The sequence below is a fragment of the Leptidea sinapis genome, chromosome 4, assembly GCF_905404315.1.
Source record: "Leptidea sinapis chromosome 4, ilLepSina1.1, whole genome shotgun sequence".
Taxonomy (NCBI): domain Eukaryota; kingdom Metazoa; phylum Arthropoda; class Insecta; order Lepidoptera; family Pieridae; genus Leptidea; species Leptidea sinapis.
Window position 1 is genome coordinate 1,094,374 of NC_066268.1, and position 19,822 is coordinate 1,114,195.

General features: G+C 38.2%; 1 protein-coding gene across 5 annotated transcripts in view; it reads left to right on the plus strand.

Moving 5' to 3' along the window:
- The window catches only part of LOC126980003 (trehalase-like), a 111,245-nt gene that overhangs the window by 59,977 nt on the left and 31,446 nt on the right, over nucleotides 1-19,822 (plus strand). For all 5 annotated transcript variants that reach the window (XM_050829623.1, XM_050829625.1, XM_050829621.1 and 2 more), the window contains exons 3-13: nucleotides 3,932-4,069; nucleotides 5,027-5,139; nucleotides 7,892-8,047; nucleotides 9,158-9,323; nucleotides 11,593-11,745; nucleotides 12,016-12,093; nucleotides 12,266-12,378; nucleotides 13,104-13,270; nucleotides 14,404-14,574; nucleotides 15,311-15,526; nucleotides 17,744-17,852. In XM_050829623.1, the coding sequence (XP_050685580.1) occupies nucleotides 3,932-4,069; nucleotides 5,027-5,139; nucleotides 7,892-8,047; nucleotides 9,158-9,323; nucleotides 11,593-11,745; nucleotides 12,016-12,093; nucleotides 12,266-12,378; nucleotides 13,104-13,270; nucleotides 14,404-14,574; nucleotides 15,311-15,526; nucleotides 17,744-17,852 (1,580 nt within the window). The remainder of the gene's footprint in view (nucleotides 1-3,931; nucleotides 4,070-5,026; nucleotides 5,140-7,891; nucleotides 8,048-9,157; nucleotides 9,324-11,592; nucleotides 11,746-12,015; nucleotides 12,094-12,265; nucleotides 12,379-13,103; nucleotides 13,271-14,403; nucleotides 14,575-15,310; nucleotides 15,527-17,743; nucleotides 17,853-19,822) is intronic.

A 19,822-nucleotide genomic window follows, 5' to 3' on the forward strand; every position in this document is an offset into this window, starting at 1 on the left:
TAAAAAATAATTGCTAATTTTTGGAATCGGTGTCCTCCGCGGCACACCCTCGCCTCCCGCCTTGTCACGTTGCGCGTGCGACACAAGCACATGTCACCTACAACCTTCCTACAACTATGTATATACTTATAAACCTACCGTGTCTGACACCGGACTACACGGAAAGTAACGCCTGTGCTGCCCCGGGGCGTAAAAAGAATAGGGTAGCCCCAGGTCCAAGGGTGTCGTAAGAGGCGACTACGGGTTTTTGGAAAGTGGGAGAGTCACGCTGCCGTCTTATGACGTCAGCACAATCGGGCCAGACTCGTCCGGGTTACTTACCACACTCGCACAGAATACCGGCGTGAAGTAGCGGCCTAGTGCCGCTATGTTTCGCATAGGTTTGTGTCGAGGACCGGAGGCCACCACCACCTTGAGACGGCGCAGCCGGCCTTGTGTTTCCTTACGGAGATATCTCGACCTAGCGATACGTCATATTTTACGTACCCCGGGTACAAATTGAGCATAATTTCATGCCTCATGCCGGGGTATGTGTGTACGTTAGGGAGGATATCTGCTGTCGCCGTCTCGGCAATTTTGAGGGTAGGGACCTGTCTACTCTCTGACTCCGCGTAGATTTAGAGGACCGCGTCCGCATCTATGCGTGTGTCTACAGGTCCCATAGTGGTAACGCAGAAACGGATCACCTCATGGGCTGCGTTCAAGCGGCATTTGATGACGTGCTTGCTCAGATCCCCTCCGCTGAAATCGTAGTCTTGGGTGATTTCAACGGGCACAATGCCGAATGGCTTGGATCACGTACTACAGACTACGCAGGGCGATCTGTGCATAATTTTGCATTGGCGTATGGTCTGTCCCAATTGGTTGAGTCGCCAACGCGGCTCCCGGATGTGGATAGCCACATGCCGTCCTTATTGGATCTTCTGCTGACTACACATCCCGATGGTTACCAGGTCTCTGTCGACTCTCCCTCTCGGAACGTCCGACCATTGCCTGGTCAGGAGTGTAGTGCCTATCCGACGCCAACGTCGCAGACCACCAGCGACCCGCCGCGTTTGGCACTACAAGTCAGCAGATTGGGATAGGATGCGTTCGTTTTTTGCATCCTACCCTTGGGGCAGGGTTTGTTTCCCTTCGGATGATCCTAGTGCCTGCGCCGTTGCAGTAGCCGATGTGATACTGCAGGGCATGGATATTTTTATACCAAGCTCTGTAGTACCGATCGGTGGCAGATCACAGCCCTGGTTCGATGCGTCAGTTAAAGCAGCATCTGACTGCAAAAAACAGGCGTATCGAACTTGGGTTGCGGCGCTGGGCTGAAAGGATCCGAACTGCAAAGTTCTGGAGAGGAAATATAACCGTGCCTCCAGATTTTTTAAGCGGCAAATCGCCCGTGCGAAATCGAAGCACGTCGTCAAAATTGGCGAGCAGCTTTCCAGCTACCCGACCGGGACACGCAAGTTCTGGTTGTTGTCGAAAGCTGCTCTTGGTAACTTCAACCAGCCGTCCATGCCGCCGTTGCACATGAGGAATGACACCCTGGCCCACACGGCAAAAGAGAAAGCTGATCTCCTGTGCACTCTTTTTGCCTCCAACTCGACTCTTGACGACAACGGAAAAACACAGCCGACCATCCCGCGGTGTCAGAGCTCCATGACTGAAGTACAGTTCCGACAGAAGACTGTTAGGCGAGCTCTGTTTTCGTTGGACGTCAGGAAGTCGAGCGGGCCGGTTGGCATTTCTCCAATCGTGCTTAGAACGTGTGCCCCTGAGTTGACGCCGGTGCTAACGCGTTTATTCCGGCACTCTTATTCAAAAAGCGTAGTCCCTGATTCATGGAAGTCAGCCCTTCTCCATCCGATCCCAAAAAAAAGGAGACAGTTCGGAACCGGCAAACTACAGGCCTATTGCTATTACCTCCCTACTCTCCAAAATCATAGAGAGCATAATTAACCGCCAGCTCTTGGTATACCTTGAGGGTCACCAGTTGATCAACGACCGGCAGTACGGCTTTCGCCATGGTCGGTCGACTGGCGATCTTCTGGTATACCTAACACATAGATGGGCGGCGGCTAATGAAAGCAAGGGGGAAGGCCTGGCAATTGGTCTGGATATAGCGAAGGCCTTTTGATCGTGTATGGCACTCCTCGCAAAACTTCCATCATTTGGGCTTCCCGAGAGCTTATGCAAGTGGACCTCCAGCTTCCTTACTGGGCGCAGCATACAGGTCGTTGTCGACGGTTATTGCTCGAATCCCAAGCCCGTGAACGCTGGAGTGCCCCAAGGCAGTGTGCTATCTCCCACGCTGTTTCTTCTGCATATCAATGATATGTTGGACACCGCCAACATGCATTGCTATGCAGACGACAGCACTGGTGATGCCGTTTACACGAGCCTTGCATGTCTCTCTCGGGAAATCGTCGAGCAGTGCCGGGAGAAACTTGTGTCTTCTATCGAGTCCTCTCTCGAGAAGGTCGCGGAATGGGGTAAGTTGAACCTGGTCCAATTTAACCCCCAGAAGACTCAAGTTTGCGCGTTGACCACTAAAAAAACCCCATTTGCTGTATCACCGCTCTTCGAGAACACTTCCCTGAAAGCCTCGCCTAGTATCGGAATACTGGGTCTCGAAATCTCGAGCGATTGCCAATTCCGTGGCCATCTGGAGGGCAAAGCCAAATTGGCTTCGAAGATACTGGGCGTCATAAATAGAGCACGGCAATACTTCAAGCCGGCCCAAATTCTAGCGCTCTACAAAGCGCAGGTCCGGCCTCACATGGAGTATTGCTGTCATCTCTGGGCTGGCGCACCCCAGTATCAGCTCGATCCATTTGACCGCGTGCATCGCAGAGCGGCTCGAATTGTCGGGGACCTAGCGCTCTGTGAACGGCTGGATCACTTGGCGTTGCGTAGAGACGTCGCTTCATTGTGTGTCTTCTACCGCATTTATCACGGGGAGTGTTCCGAAGAGCTGTTCAACCTGATTCCTGCCGCCGAATTTCACCTCACGCCACAAGTTACGATATCATCACCACCATCTGGATGTGTGGCGGTCCTCCACAGTGCGGTTTTCAAGCAGCTTTCTTCCTCGCACTACGAAGCTGTGGAATGAGCTTCCTTGTGCGGTGTTTCCGGGACGATACGACATGGGTACGTTGAAGAAAAGATAAGAAAAAATAAAAGAAAATCGCGTACACCTTCCTTAAAGGCCGGCAACGCTCCTGTGATTCCTCTGGTGTTGCAAGAGAGTTTGGGCGGCGGTGATCACTTAACACCAGGTGACCCGTACGCTCGTTTTTCCTCCTATTCCATTAAAAAAAAAACAGCTTTCAAATAAAAAAAAAATATCGAAATCGGTAAGCCAGTCGAAAGTTCTGAGGCAACAAACACTTACATAAAGTTAGGTTCTAAATCTTTGGGTTTTCTTTCAAACTAACTCACACACTCACTCAGTCACTCACCCATCCATACAATCACACACGCGTCCACATACAACATACACACACCCACACACACACAGCACATTAAGCTTAGATTACAAATAAATCAAATTTTATTATGTTATTATTGTTAGTAGTTTTCTTTCCCTTAATTAATTATATTTATGGTAAGGTCAACTTGTTTATTATTACATCATATAATTATGTTTTTGCTATGGATGAGCGGGGGCCTCCTACTACAGCCAACTCTTAGCTTAAAAGGAAACCCCAACACTGATATTGTATATTTTGTATTTTGTTGTAATAAATAAATATTTGTATTTGTATACATAAAAAAACTTACCGTCGAATTGTAAAACTCCTCCTTTTTTGAAGTCGGTTAAAATTTTTGTACATTCTACTATATTATATTTTACAATAATATATTATAAAATAGGGTTGGCAACTAGTTATGTGTATGAATTGATATAAACCTATTTTAAATAATTTTCCAGTATGATATATTGCCATGGACCTCTTCTGGATACGGTGCAAATGGCAGGACTCTACAATGACTCCAAGACTTTCGTCGACATGAAGATAAAATTCTCCCCCAAAATCACCATGGAACATTTCGAAGAGATGATGAACAGGTAATTATTATCATCATAAACGTAAAATTTCCTTGTGGTATAGTTCTACCGCCGTAAATTTTGATTGCCGAAAAATTAATATTACCCCGTACTATAAAATATAATGCGTGGCACTTATAGCGACGCCTTCATACATTTTTACGGTACTTTAGCGACAGTCGCTATTACGAGCTGTTTCATAATACTTATCTACTCTCGGTGAACAGACTTTAATATAATCAATTGATATAAGATATTAAAATTAGAAAATAATATTAATAAAAAACAACATTATGAATAAAACAAATCTAACTAGGTACATAAAATTAAAACTATCATTACGTGGAAGCATACCAAGAATACTGGTAGCATTTTCGCGTTGGATAGCAATGCAGTTGATCCATTGACCGAAAAAGCTGCCAGCGCTTGGGTTTCCACTAGCCCTTTTGAGGCGCGAAGAAAGTACTTTGTACATTCTCCGCACCGGCCAAGTGTCTCGACACCAAACGGCACAAAATAATATTGATTGTACTAAAGTTTTAACTTAGGCAACTTTTAAACAAGAAGCGTTTAAAGCATCATTTCATCGGTTTCCTCCATTTATGCTTTACATTATTGTGTGATTAAAAAACCAGGGGTGAAATATGCAGAAAGTATTGGGCCTATTAGAATTACTAACCTTTTAACTTTTGTACTTTTTCGTTGTACCTGCTTACCAGTGGTAGGCTCCTTTGCACAGAATGCCGGCTAGATTATGGGTACCACAACGGAGCCTATTTGTGCCGTGAAGCAGTAATGTGTAAACATTATTGTGCTTCGGTCTGAAGGGCGCCACAGCTTGTGAAATTACTGGGCAAATGAGACTTAACACCTTATGTCCCTTATTGTCATAAAAAAGTAGTATTAACCACGTTTCAAGTTCTCTTGAGAAATGATTCATTTTTGTATAGATATCTGTCAATACTTTATTTGATTCAGGACAGGTTCCAGACCGACGAAAGCAGATATCAAGGAGTTTGTGAACCAAAATTTCGATCCTGAAGGATCTGAGTTTGAGGAATGGAGCCCACCAGACTGGAAAGACAATCCAGGTATTATCAGTATATACACGTTTACATATATATACGTTTTTCAACACTCTTGTAAGACCATGGAAGTTTGTACCAAAGTTTGTTGGAAGACCGCCACATAATATATTCTGTAGTACGTACCCGTACAATAAACACGCAACTAAGCTGCTCATCATCATTCATCATCAGCCGGAAGACGTCTACTGCTGGACAAAGGCCTCCCCCAAAGATCTCCACGTCGATTGATCCTGCACTGCCCTCATCCAATGTTGGGTTTGTAGATACCAAAAGAAAGCATACACGTGTCCACACAACGGCACAAGGTCATTGTCCAATGGTAAATTTGAAATACCCATGGTACAAAATTACTATGGAGATAGAACATTAAAAAAACGAGTTCCATACTTACTCAACAGTTTACCCGAGGACATAAGACGTGAGCCTACACTTGTTAAATTTAAAAGTTTACTAAAAAACTATTTGTTAAATACGTTATAACCATTTATGTAAATTAATTGTATCAATAACTTACTTAATAATTTATAAGCTATGTTTATGTAAAGCGAATTACCTGCAATCAATCTGCGTAAGCAGTTTTGCGGGGCATGGTAAAAAATAAATTGTAACTTTCATGATTAAATATATTACATACATACATACATACATGTTCCATTTATAGCTTTCTCTTACGATGAATTCTTAAAAATTAGATTAAGGATTGGTCTCCGATGCGCTCCAACTAGATAACACCACTACCTAAGAACAATAGCTTTTTTATAACGGCAACTATTAGATGCTTGTGTGCGTGGCATCTTTCAAATTTTGTAACTTACGCCGAAGCGTGTTATTTTACATTGAAAAAGTTTACTCTCACTTACTTTTCCGAGTTACCTAATTAATATTTATTTTAGGTTATAACTTTAACAATAAAAAAAAAAGATAAATCTTTGAACAACACAGGAATACCAACAAATGTTATAGGTTTATTAGGATGAATGCACTATATGAGTCACTAGCATTTCCCCTTTATTAGTCGTTCCGAAGGGGACTAGAGAGGTCCCCTATTTGTCTATGCTATTGGTGATGCAATTGCAAATTTTTTTACATCATCGGATCGAACCGGATAAATCCAGAACATGAACACTCAATATATATTTGATTTAAATCGCGATTTATTAGCATTACTATTGTATTTTGCATTTAAAAATATTTAAAAGTGAAAACTTCTTTAGCGGCGTTCAGCGCTGTTCTTGAGATGGGTATAAAATGTAAATCTCGCGGCAACACGTGGCCTGATCAATCAACTACCAGCGGCGGTCTTCCCGAACAGATACGACTTAGGGACCTTCAAGAAAAAAGCAAGCATACCTTAAAGGCCGGTTTCTTGACACACCTGTTGTTGCAAATGGCCATGGGCGGTTGCCTCACCTCTCCGCATCCCGTGAGCCTCTTGCCCGTTTGCCCCCTCTCATATAAAAAAAAAATAAAAATTCGTAAGACAATCGTTGCAATTATTTATAAAAGTTTTCTGATAGATAAACTTGTGATTCCACCGGCTGATTTTTCTGAGAGATAAAGCTTTGATTCCACCGGCTGATTTTTCTGAGAGATAAATCTTTGATTCCACCGGCTGATTTTTCTGAGAGATAAACTTTTGATTCCATCGGCTGATTTTTCTGAGAGATAAACTTTTCATTCCATCGGCTGATTTTTTTTAAGAGATAAACTTTTGATTCCATCGGCTGATTTTTCTGAGAGATAAAGTTTTGAAGTGTTAAATGTTTTATGTAATAATAAATATAAATTGTCGTTTTTGTGTATGATAGCGCAATAAATGAATATTGTATTTAACCAAATGAATGCTAGTACTTTTAAAATGATAAATAAAGCAATTCATGTGAAATTATTCCCTAACCATTCCAAAATATAAAAAAAATGCACAACGTTAATTTTCAAGTTTTCACTTTTGTCGGCACTCCCGGAGTGCAAACCGTTATTTTTTTTAATTTTACGTTGAATTTTGCTGACAGAATTAACACTGGCACTTTACTGAGGGTGCGTAACTGATACTTGCTTTATTTTTTTACTTAATTGGGTGCATATAATTTTTTTGAGGAAAAAAATTAGCGTTAATCCCAAATTAGTTAATCACCTACTACACTGGCGCAGAGGCAACGAGTGTTTGGAAAAAATAATTGTAGTTGAAAATAGCGAAGGCATAAGATCGCGCGGTCGTTCTCCAACATGATGGTCTGTTCAATTTAAAGACTCGTCATACAAATTCTCTACGGAGGCAGATCATCCTCAGACATGTGGGACTGACCCCAGAGAGAGATACACTGGCTGCTAGTTTATCTTGACCTCCGGAACAAGAATATGATATATAATTTTTTCATGCGATCGAACCATTTTTTTAAAACAGAAGGATCATCGCCTCACGGTGCTCAAGCAAGGTGCTTCTCTCCCAAAAGCATTTTGAAGACGACCGGAACAGTCTTGCGGAGAGAGAACTTTTAAAATCATAAAAAATCATCGCTCTAAAATCTTTTCAGCTTAATTCCATTTTCGTTGCGTACGTAGAGCTTTGATGTGTGATAAAAAACAATTGATAAACGATTTCCCGCCAATTGTTTTTTTATATTAATAAGAAGGTTGCGACGTTTGAAAAAAAAAACATTCGAAATTCAAATAGTTCCGATTAGCTAGAAGTACAAAAATTTTTTGTGTGCCCTATGTTTTATCCTTATTAAATTAAATTTGCCTTTCTTTCCAGCTTTCCTGCAGAGAATTAAAGATCCAATGCTGAACCAATGGGCGTCAGACCTGAACAAGTTGTGGCTGGATCTGGGCAGGAAGATGAAGAATGATGTCAAAGAGAACCAGGAACTTTACTCCATCATATATGTGGATAATCCATTTATTGTGCCTGGTGAGTTGACAGATGTTTTCCTGCTACAGCAGGTTTAGAAAGCGTCTTTTTATTCATATTAATAATAGTTACACTGCCGGAGTGCAACCCGTATTTTTTAAGGAAGAGAAGGACAAACGAGCGTACGGATCACCTGATTGTAAGTGATCACCACAGGCCATACTCCCCTATAACTTTTTAATAAAGCATCGAATAAACGTACGAATGAATTCGTTAACCGAAATCACATTGGTACGTGGCGGGCGAATAACGTACCCGAGGCAAATCAATTTAAAAAAAAAATGTTTCCTAGGTAAGTCGAATTACACTTGAAATGCTTGGTAAGAGTCGACGGTTCAACTTATTGCGCCACAGTCGCTCTTTTTTGTTTCGGTATATACAATTCTGGCAGGGGCGTGCAAACTTGCCTACATGGGTAGGCAATTAGGCAGTGCCTACTTCGATATGAACCTAACAAATACAACACTAGTGTTAAAGTTGGTTTAGGACAGAGATTATCATACTTATTTCATTTACCGCCCCCTTTAAAATCAATTATGTTTCACCAACCCCAATTTTTTTATACACTCCTACTACAAGTGTTCCTAGTTTTATACCATCATACAGACCATAAACAAAAATTAATTAGAGCACTCATACGTTTTTAATTCGTATCCGTAATTCTTCGAAGTAGCCGTCATTCAAAACGCACATTCATTATATATATTTTATTTTTTCATGGATCCATAACACTACTTATGAGTGCACAAGCAACTTTGTTTGAAATTTTAAACATAAAGTCTAAATCTAAATGACATTACAAATCAACAATCGCTCCCCTAAACCACGCCAATACCAAAAATGGGGGGATTTTTTTTGGGGCCTTTAACGCCCGCTCTAGGTCTCTAACGCCCATTAGGGGGCGTTATCGCCCACTTTGAGAAAGACTGGTTTAATATAATATGAATGTGTTATTCTATAACCAAAGTTCTATTGAACATCCACTAAAAGTTTTGTCCCTACCTTGCTAGAAAACCGATGCACACCCCTGAATACTGGCGAGGCTAATATAAAATCGTATTTAAAAACAAGCTTTTGCATCACGAGTAATGTCTTACATTTTTCTTCGAGGTGGTCGCTTTCGGGAGTTTTACTACTGGGACTCCTATTGGATAATCAAAGGGCTGCTGATATCAGAGATGAGGTCCACAGCCCGTGGAATGGTCAGCAATTTCCTGGATGTCGTTAACAGGATAGGTTTCATCCCGAACGGAGGAAGGGTGTATTATAAGATGAGGTGAGAATATACATTTTTAATGCCTAAGTCAATGATACAAACTATAGACTGCTTTTTAGCTTAGTGATTAGAAACCCATATACCCATAAGGGTCCTTGGTTTGAATCTAGCTGAATCTTGTTAGCCCACTTCCACTTCAGTTTCGCAATCATTTGGGCTATGTCGGTGACTTTGGTTCTCCTACGAATCTCCAAATTCAAATTCAAATATTTTTATTCAAAATAAGATGTGACATCACTTATTGAAAGTCAAAAACTACCGCCCATCGAAAAAATATGTTTACAAAGTAATGTTGTACAATTTAACTTATTATTTAATAGCCTGAAGGCGGTCACTCCATTCCCAATCTGTGGTATCATTAAAAAAGTCATTTATGTTATGGTAATATTTACAACACAAACGTTCTTTAACAATTCTTTTGAATAACATAATACTTTTGTTTTGAACATTTTCTGCGATCTTGTTGTAAAAGCATATACATCGCCCCATAAAAGACTTACTAACTCGACTTAGCCGAATAGTAGGCATCATAAGTTTATGTCTGTTCCTGTTGTTATCATTATGGTTATGACAGTTTCTATCAAATTCACTTATATGCCTATGAGCAAACATTTAACATTACATTATCAAGAATATGTTGAGAAGCAACAGTCAAGATGTTAAATCCTCATTCTGATTCGATCTCGCAGGGAAACTCCGAGCATCATCCTCTAGCAACCATAAAGTCTATGCTCATACTCTTTAAATCACCGAATATTTTTAAAGCTTAAGCTTTAAAAATGGGGGGACTTAAATTGTAAATAATACTTAAGTATTATTTACAATTTAAGTCAGTGTTAGAATTGCCACCTCGCTGTAAAACATGATAACGGCCTCCAAGTCAAGAAATGGCAAAAAGTTTTTTTTTATATATATAACTCAACTCTGTATAATATATAACCACGTTATAAGAATGGAAAGTTATTACATGTCATTAGCCATACTAACTGTTATTATTTATTCAGTGAAGTCGTTAGAAATGGTTTCTTTACATTGGATATGTAAATACGATTGTAAGTAACGACAATGACAAATGCATAATAATTGTTATTTAAAATTATTTAAATTTAAATTAACTATTTTGTTTTTGTTTTCGTTTAAACAATTTTCTCACGTGGCATTTGTAAAGAGACATTAAATTATTAATGCTAACATTGCACGGCTTAACACTATAAAAAAAGGCGACGTTGCCGGACTTACACAGCGCATCTCTTTCGTTCTCTGCAGAACAGAAGGAGATGCGATACAATGTTTGATACACGGAATCAGTGGTTACATTTACATAATCGAGCTATGTTCGCAGGAGCGTTCTTTGTAACTTTTAACTTTAACTATTATTCGAAGTTTCACGCCTTTCCCTCACTACAATATTAATGAAAATATATATTACTATATTGTGTATGTTATAATAATTGTTATGTATTACAAACGCAAAAGAAATTATATTAAAACGCGTGTAATTGTAACTGTGTTATTAGTTTTTTTTCGTAAAAGTAACATTTTTATTATTATTTTAGTGAACCCGACGTTTCTTGGCCTTTTCAAGGCCCGTTTTCAGAACTACACATACGAAAAAATAAAGATTTGGGACTAATGTTTCAAAATTTAATGTTAATGAATATACTCATTTAAATGTTATTGTATCTTTTGTACTTCATGCTGACTTGCACTAAATAAATTTTAAAGTTTTACAGTGAATAAAGTTTTTTTTATTTAAATTTGAAAAAAGAAGTGACACTGTCAGTAAATTTTACCCAAAACCGCAAATACCAACTCCGAGGCAACAAATGACGTTAAACTTCATAATGACAACTATGAAAAATACTATGTCGATTCCTGTCAATAGTTCTCTATTTGAAAACGTGCTCTGCAAAGGTCACGAAAAGTCGGGTTAACTAAAATAATAATAAAAATGTAACTTTTACGTAAAAACTAATGACACAGTTACAATTACACGCTTTTAATATAAATCCTTATTTTTTGCGTTTGGTAATACTTAACAATTATTATTACAACATATACACAATTAGACAAGGGAAAGACGTGAAACTTTGAATAATAAGTTAATAATTAATAAGTTAATTATAAGTTAATACAAAGAACGCTCCTGTCATAGCACAGTACAAATAAAAACACAGCTACAATTAATCATAGTGTTTTATTTAAATTTATAACACACAATATAATTTAAAAAGTTGTTTTAACTTCTATATTATTATATGAATTTCAGATCTCAGCCCCCTCTATTAACCCCGATGGTGAAACTCATTCTGGATGATTCTTTTGACATGGAGTTTTTGAGACACCACATTCACACTTTGGACCGGGAGTTCGATTACTGGATGACAAATCATACCGTTGATCTGGAGTATGAAGGGAAAAAGTATGTATATAAGCTTAAATTTCACCCGCTTAGTTAATAACATGTTAACCACATAAATTAAATAAGATTGTAAAATAAGATTGTAAGTCTGTGGTGGCCACGGGACGTCGCCTCTATTTGTCGGTGAACATCTCTTCTACCACCGGCAGTGACCCGTTCGAAGTTTGCCTTGTGGCTCCATCTCTCTGCAACCACATATTCGAATTGCATTCCTGTATCTATTTTCAAAACATCAATGCCTGTTTAAGATTATATATTTTTCAATTATAGGTACACTCTAATGAGATACACAGATCAATCTCAGGGGCCTCGACCAGAGAGTTATAAAGAAGATATAGACGTCGCTAAGTAAGTTTATTTCATAAAAAAATGTCTTTAGAAGAAATTAATTGTTTTACCTTATGAGCAATATTTATCTATACTTAGTAAATTGTCTTTAGCTTTCTCGTATCAATAAAAAATTGTGTACCTATTTATCCTTTTATTCTATTTGTCTGAACAACAAATCATTTTTTTACAGAGATTTGGACTCGCCAGAGAAAAAAGAAGAGTTGTTTGCCGAACTTAAAGCAGCTGCGGAATCTGGTTGGGACTTCTCATCTCGCTGGTTCATTCTCAATGGAACTAATAAAGGTATTACTGAGAGAATCACAACCTGTTAGTCAGTATAATCATCATCATCAGCCGGAAACGTCCACTGCTAGACAATGGTCTCCCGCAAAAATCTTCACGATGATCGGTCCTGAGCTGCCCTCATCCAACGATCTTGACAAGATCATCCGTCTATCTTGTGGCCTACCAACACTGCGTCTTCCTACCGGAAGTAGTACCAGTAGTCGCCATTCGATGACCCAACGGCCATCGGTCCGTCGAAGGAGTAATATGTGTTAAAAATGACACAAGGCTGTGTTGTCGGCCGTGTTATTACGTGAATAAATAGCTTCTAGATAGAGCCTCTTGCTACCGATGAAAACAGGCCTGGTTTATAACTTTAGTGTGCGTGTCTTACACTCGCGATTTGTATGTCGCTTTCTGTTGTGTGCGTGCATAGCTATAAATTGCATACAAAGTATGTATACATCTATTTAAAAATGTCTGACTGGGTTTAATTTAAAAATTAATATTTGCAATTTATTTGCTTAAATTGATTTAATTTGTTTGTATATTAAAAGTAAAATAGAGGTTAACTGTCAACCTCATTTTTTGACGTCTTCACAGTCTGTAGTATAAATGATCTAAGCCGACAACGTTCTTCTAACTCTTCTGTGGTAATTACTAAAATACCGCTATTAATAATCAAAACTGACCAGGTGGTGTGTTTTTTGGAGCTAAAAAAATAATGTTATTGTATTTTCCAGGCAACTTGACCAACTTGAAGACAAGGTCCATAATTCCTGTGGACCTAAACGCTATAGCGTGCTGGAACGCTAAGCTTATGGCAGAGTTTCACACCCACTTATCTAATTTTGATAAAGCTCAGTACTATAGAGACGTCCACGCGAATCTTCTTGAGGCTATTGAAGAGGTATGCTACTTTTGTTTTGGTTTATTCAAATGAAAACTTCTTTAGCATCGTTGTGATTTGAAAGTCGATGAAACGAAAAAGCGAGACACATAAATTCATAGGTACCAGGCGATCATAGTTGAAGAAGAGATTGTCTTATGCGTGACGCGAGTATATCTTAATGTATTGTGACGTTATGCGCACTACGTACTACTATATAGACACCAGGAGAGATTAATATGGTGATAGTAATGTCTTTCATAGCGGTTGAAATCATGTGTCATCCTAGCAACATGTACCAGGACTTCATATGCAGCTTAGAAGTTCATGTATAATACCTGCATTATTCACTTCTGACATGTGTACTTTGTACGCACGCAATTTTTTTTACTAATATCATTTCGGCACAACCTGTGAGTAATCTAGTAACCGCGCACTGGCGTAGGCACATACTTGTCCCACGCATCAGTCGTTTCAAACTCGTATCAATATTTAATTTTTTTTCTTTTTTTATAAGGTCACTGACCTGTACCACTGGACAACTGTTCCATATGTTTGACTTCAAATTTTTTGTGCTTATTTGAAGCGCCATTCGCGAGCGTCCAGAGAAGTAATTTTGACGTATAGTCTGAAGTATTTTTGCATTTTGAATTGACTTCATTCGTTTTCCGTGTTATTTATGCTTGAGGAATGCGTAATAAAGAACACAATCTTTTTGTATAATCATCTATCGATGTTTTTTTAGCTGAGGTTGTCAACACTAGTTTTAGTACCGCAAACTCTCGCTATGGCCAACAGCGCCAAAATGGCGAATATCAAACAGACACAAAAGTACTTTGACAGCGGACAGTCAAGTGGTAAATAGTAATAGGTCAGTTTTATAACGTACTTAAGTTATTGCTATGTTGCCAGGCAGCTTACCGAAACTAAGATAAAATCGATTCACTAGATTGTATGAAACGTGCAGTCATTGATAGATTGACAGAAGACGGCTAGAATCTTGTAAAAAAAGGAGATGGAGCCGAAATCCACTACGTTTAAAGCAACTGTTTGCTTCCAAACTTAGCCGCATTATATTTCGTCGCCAATCGCGATACTGTAATTTAAATTTTTCTCCTCTTATTACATAGTATTTAAAACCTCTTTGTTGTCAGGTACTGTGGCACGAAGACGTTGGAGCCTGGTTAGACTACAGCATGGAGTCCAACAGAAGAAGGGATTATTTCTACCCTTCGAACGTGGCTCCTCTGTGGACGGGGTGTTATGACAAGGGCCGCAAAGAATACTATGTTAGCAGAGTTATTAACTATTTGGACAAAGTAAAAGTAAGTTTTATTTTAGTACTAGCTTTAACCCGCGACTTCATGTGCACGCAATACTTACTTTGGGCAGCATTTTTTATTTTTTTAATATACTCACTTTGCAAATAAAACACAATAAACTACTGTGGTTAATACATTTTTATAAGCTACCAACTATAGAACTTTCATCGCCCTTTTTCATCCCCACACAGGTCAAATTATTAAAAACATTAGAACAAATATTTATTTATTTGTTATCAAGTGCCTAAACACAAAGTTTCATCGTGTTATCTTCGATAATGACGAACTTTCATACAAACTTCCAACCCCTTTTTCGACCCCGCCAAGTCTTTTATTCGCGATAAAAGGTAGCTTATGTCCTTTCCCAAGCTCTTGTCTATCTCTTTAATAAATTTCATCGAAATCGGTTCAGTGGTTTAGGCGTCAAAGCGTAACAGACAAACTTACATTCACATTTACAATATAAGTAGGGATTTACTAGCTGCCCGAAAAAGGTAGGGATCACTCCCGTTATTTATGTCTCAACATGCATTTTAAATCTGTAACAGCTTCGAAATTATTCATTTAAATTACACACTGTAAAGGGTCATATTGATTTATATTTAATGCACAATGTATTTAACGTACTTAATTGGATAGGGATTAATTGCTGTATTACTTAAAATCGATTCGTATATAAGCTAAAGTAAAAACTAAAGAATAAAATATAGTCATAGTAATATTCTCTATTATGTTTCAGGTTGATATTTTTGAAGGTGGAGTACCGACAACGTTTGAGCATTCGGGTGAACAGTGGGACTACCCAAATGCTTGGCCTCCACTGCAGTACATCATGGTGATGGGTTTGGCCAACACCGAAATTCCAGAGGCTATGCGGTTAGCCAGTGAGATCGCTACTAAATGGGTGCGTTCTAATTACGAAGTGTGGAAACAGAAAACGGCTATGCTGGAAAAGGTAAGACTTGAGGGGATATGTTTGTTTGCTTATCTTTGACAGTCTCTCAAAGAAAAATATAAAGAAATAAATATTATGACTGTTCATTGTCAGTACATTTATGAAAATTTAATATACGTTCACAAAAATCGTCACCTTTTTGCTCTTAATAGTGATTTTCATTATTATAACACTAGAAATAAGGGATTGCTTGTAACTTATTCTAGTAGGCTTCATAAGATACATTATAGCTTTAAGGGTAAATGTATACACTTCTATATTAAAGTCCCAGCCACTGTTCAGGCATTATCTATAAATAAATTTAAATGTTTTATAAAAAAATGGCTCTGTCGTAAATCCTATTACTCCACTGCTGAATATCTAAATGATCGGACAGCCTGGGACTAGATTGTGATTATTTTATAGCTATAGAAATGACTGTACAATATTGTATATTTTTATTGAAAAGAGCGCAAAAATAGAATGCTTGGAGAGTTTCTTGCGCCGCTTCTTCTCTCTCAGAGCGCCATTTGTTTCCGAAGCGGTAGTAGCATCTAGTAGTTATTAGAAATTACATCAAAAAGAATTCTAAAGGAATCAATTTTTAGAAAATAAATGCCTTTTATGCCTTTTGTAGGCTCAGAGTTCAGACTGTACTTACCACTTATATGCTAATAATTATTATATTAAAAATAAACACCTATATTTACCGAATACCGATTATAATAAAAAAAAATAACGCAGGTTCAAAGTTGAAAGAAGTTGTAGGCCGACACGCACTTTTTATGTAATTTGTAACTGCCTTGTATTGTAAACGTTCGAAATATGATTTAAATTCGTGTCATATATTATTTAACTAATGCCATTTTTTCCACGAAGTTGGTATATGTTCTAGATCGTTCTATAGCAAAAATCACCTCTAGAGTTTATACTCTATACTAATAACTGTCGCTTGTGAATGTATTGAAAGTTTCACTTGCTAAATTAATATCTCAAATATAGACCCACTATAGACTACACCATTTCACACTATACTAGAGGTAGATTTATCTACTGTCATCAAGTCGTCGCAAAATCATACACGCGTACAGATATCGCGCGAGTTGAATGCAGAGTTCAGGAATATAATAGTGATGTGACCTAATTATAATTAATGACGATAATCATGGGTGTGTCGATAAATTAAAACAATGCTTCAAGGTTAACATTTTACACTAGGACAAAATGATGTAAAAGAAATTGTATTACTTTTTTTTCATACTAACTTGATTATTAAATCTCAAATTTTTGTTCTGCCTTTCTTAGCACACAATTTTCGCCAATTCACCGTTTCAAATTCCAAAAGAGGGTTTTTATTGGAACGGAACATGACGGACTCATTTTCAGTATTAAAGGCATAAAAGGCATTTTGTTCTCAAAATTGAATTCTTTAGAATTCTTTTTGGTGTCATTTCTAGTATATACTACTAACGCTTTGGAAACAAATGGCGCTCTGAGACAGAAGAAGCGACGCAAGAAACTCTCCCAGCATTTTTTATTTGCTCTCTTTTTGATCCAATATACAGTATTGTCATTGCTATTGCTATAAAATAATTATAATCTAGTCTCAGGCTGTCGGATCACTTCGATATTCAGCTGTGAAGTAGTTGGATTTACGACAGAGCCATTTGTTTTATAAAAGATTTAAATTTATTTATAGGTAATGCCTGAACAGTGGCTGAGACTTTATTATAAAAGTGTATACATTTACCCTAAAGCTTTTATGTATCTTATGAAGCCTACTAGACTTAGTTTTACATATTTCTAGTGTAATATGTTTGCAATTTGCGCTCTAATTAACGCGGTAACATGTTAAGCGTACGATAACTGTCAACGACGGCACGGCACTACACTGCAGGCGCGCGAGGTGAGGTGTGTGGACAGCGGGGGGAGATGCTCTCGTTATTTACCTAAGGCCCCGACTGCATTCAACTTGCGCTCTAACTGAAGATTGTTATGTAATTTTGTAGGTGAAGCTATATTGGCGCCCATCGTAAAACATCATTCTTATAAAATTTTCCACCATAAGTGTATCTTATATTTAAGCCTATTACACTAGGACACTTCTAATGTAAGTTTTGTGTATGTACGTACATAGATACACATGTAGGTTGGCATTTTTCCAGACGCGAAAAACATTTGGACTGTAGTAGCGGTAGCCCAGAAATTTAAATGGTTAACTTTATGCCTTTTCCATAGTATGATGCAACAATATTCGGCGGTTATGGTGGCGGTGGCGAATATGTTCTTCAAACTGGTTTTGGTTGGACTAATGGGGTCGTTATGGCTCTTCTCAACAGATATGGAGGTAAGATATTCAACGTATTATTATTATAAATTTCGAAACGCGCAAATGCTAGCTAAAAATGCGAAAACTTTAATAAAGTGTAGACTGTTTATTTCGGCCAGATCTTGTATTTCTCCAGAGTAATAGCCAGTCTTAGATAATTTATCAGTGGGAGGCTCCTTTGCACAGGACGCTGGCTAGATTATGGGTAAAACATCGGCGCCTATATCTACCGTGAAGCAGTAATGTGTAAACTTTACTGTGTTTCGATCTGAAGGGCGCCGTGGCTAGTGAAATTACTGGGCAAATGAGACTTAACATCTTATGTCTCAAGGTGACGAGCGTAATTGTAGTGCCGCTCAGAATTTTTGGGTTTTTCGAGAATTCTGAGCGGCACTGCATTGTAATTGGCAGGGCGTATTAATAACCATATTCTGTCCTGCTCTTCTCGTCCCTTACTGTCATAAAAAGAGTTACCAAGTCTCTGTCGACGCACCTGTCGGAACGTCCTACCATTGCCTGGTCAGGAGTGTAGTGCCTATCCGACGCCATCGTCGCACACACTAGCGACCCGCCGCATTTGGCACTACAAGTCAGCAGATTGGGATAGGATGCATCCTTTTTTGCATCCCACCCTTAGCTCGGTTTGTTTCCCTTAGGATGATCCCAGTGCCTGCGCCGTTGCAGTAGCCGATGTGATACTACAGGGCATGTATATATTTCAAACTAAGCTCTGGAGTGCCGATCAGTGGCAGACCATAGACCTAGATAGACCATTCTTTCGGCTACAAATATCATATTAATTGTATAAACTCATTTACGGAGCAAAAAACGTAACTTGCTATAACTTTGACTACTTAAAGTAAATAATATTATGAAGACCAAAACAAACAGTCCGCACTTTAAAAAGTATTCGAAATCTCAGATTTTTTTTTCGGGAATTGAACCAGTAACCCATTTCTATGCAGCGGGATCACAACTTGTCACGCAATTCCAAATGGCTTTTAAACATTTGAAGCTTTTATTTAAGTTGATTCATATCCATTTGAGATTAATACACACCTTTCGCGCAGTGGGGAATATTTCGATCATTGAACTATTGCTATGTGGGATATATATTTGGGATAGTGGCAGTAATAACTACAGCTTTCCGTAAGGATAAATTCAGAGTGTATTTTATCAATTCCTTATTTATTATATGTGCCTATGTAATAATTTGAAAATATTAGGATGAATGTATTTTTTTTTTTTCATTTATTACCGTCGACAAAATATATTGACATAAACAGCAGTAAATTTATTCTTCCAATGTTGTTGATTTTTAGGAAAAAAGTGGACGCATAAAAACTTTTTCAAACTATCATTGTACTGAAGACTAATAATATTGTAATATAAATAATAAGTTACTACGTAATAATGATCAAGTTATACGCAGTTAAAGTTTAAAAATGTGGGTAGATAAATATATCTCCCACTGCTGCCGAATCACAGCGAATAATCTTTCTTTGCCGACACAATATATGAAACCTTACTCAATAATGTTTGCAATACTAGCTTAAATACGAAAATATTCTTCTCTTCCTGTGCGACTGGTGTTAAAATATTTATTAAAATTAGTTTTAATTCCACATTCATGTAATAACATTAATCTTTTTTTATCATGGTTTCATCACGGAAGTTGGTCATTTTGGTATGTCATGACGGTAATAAGTCATTTCAAGATGGGTAATTGTAAGCATGTTGCTAACCTAATCCTAGCCTCGGCTTCACGTAACATTTAAAGTATTATGCTAAGATGATTTGTACGTCTAGATAGGGTCGACAACTGCTAGTCAACCGATGAAATATATTCTTGATAATGTTGTGTATGACTTTGGCACATAAGTGAATTTGCTAGAAACTGTCATACCCTTAACATTAACACCAAGAACAGACATAAACTTATAATGCCTACTACTCGCCTAAGTCGAGTTAGTAAGTCTATTGTGGGC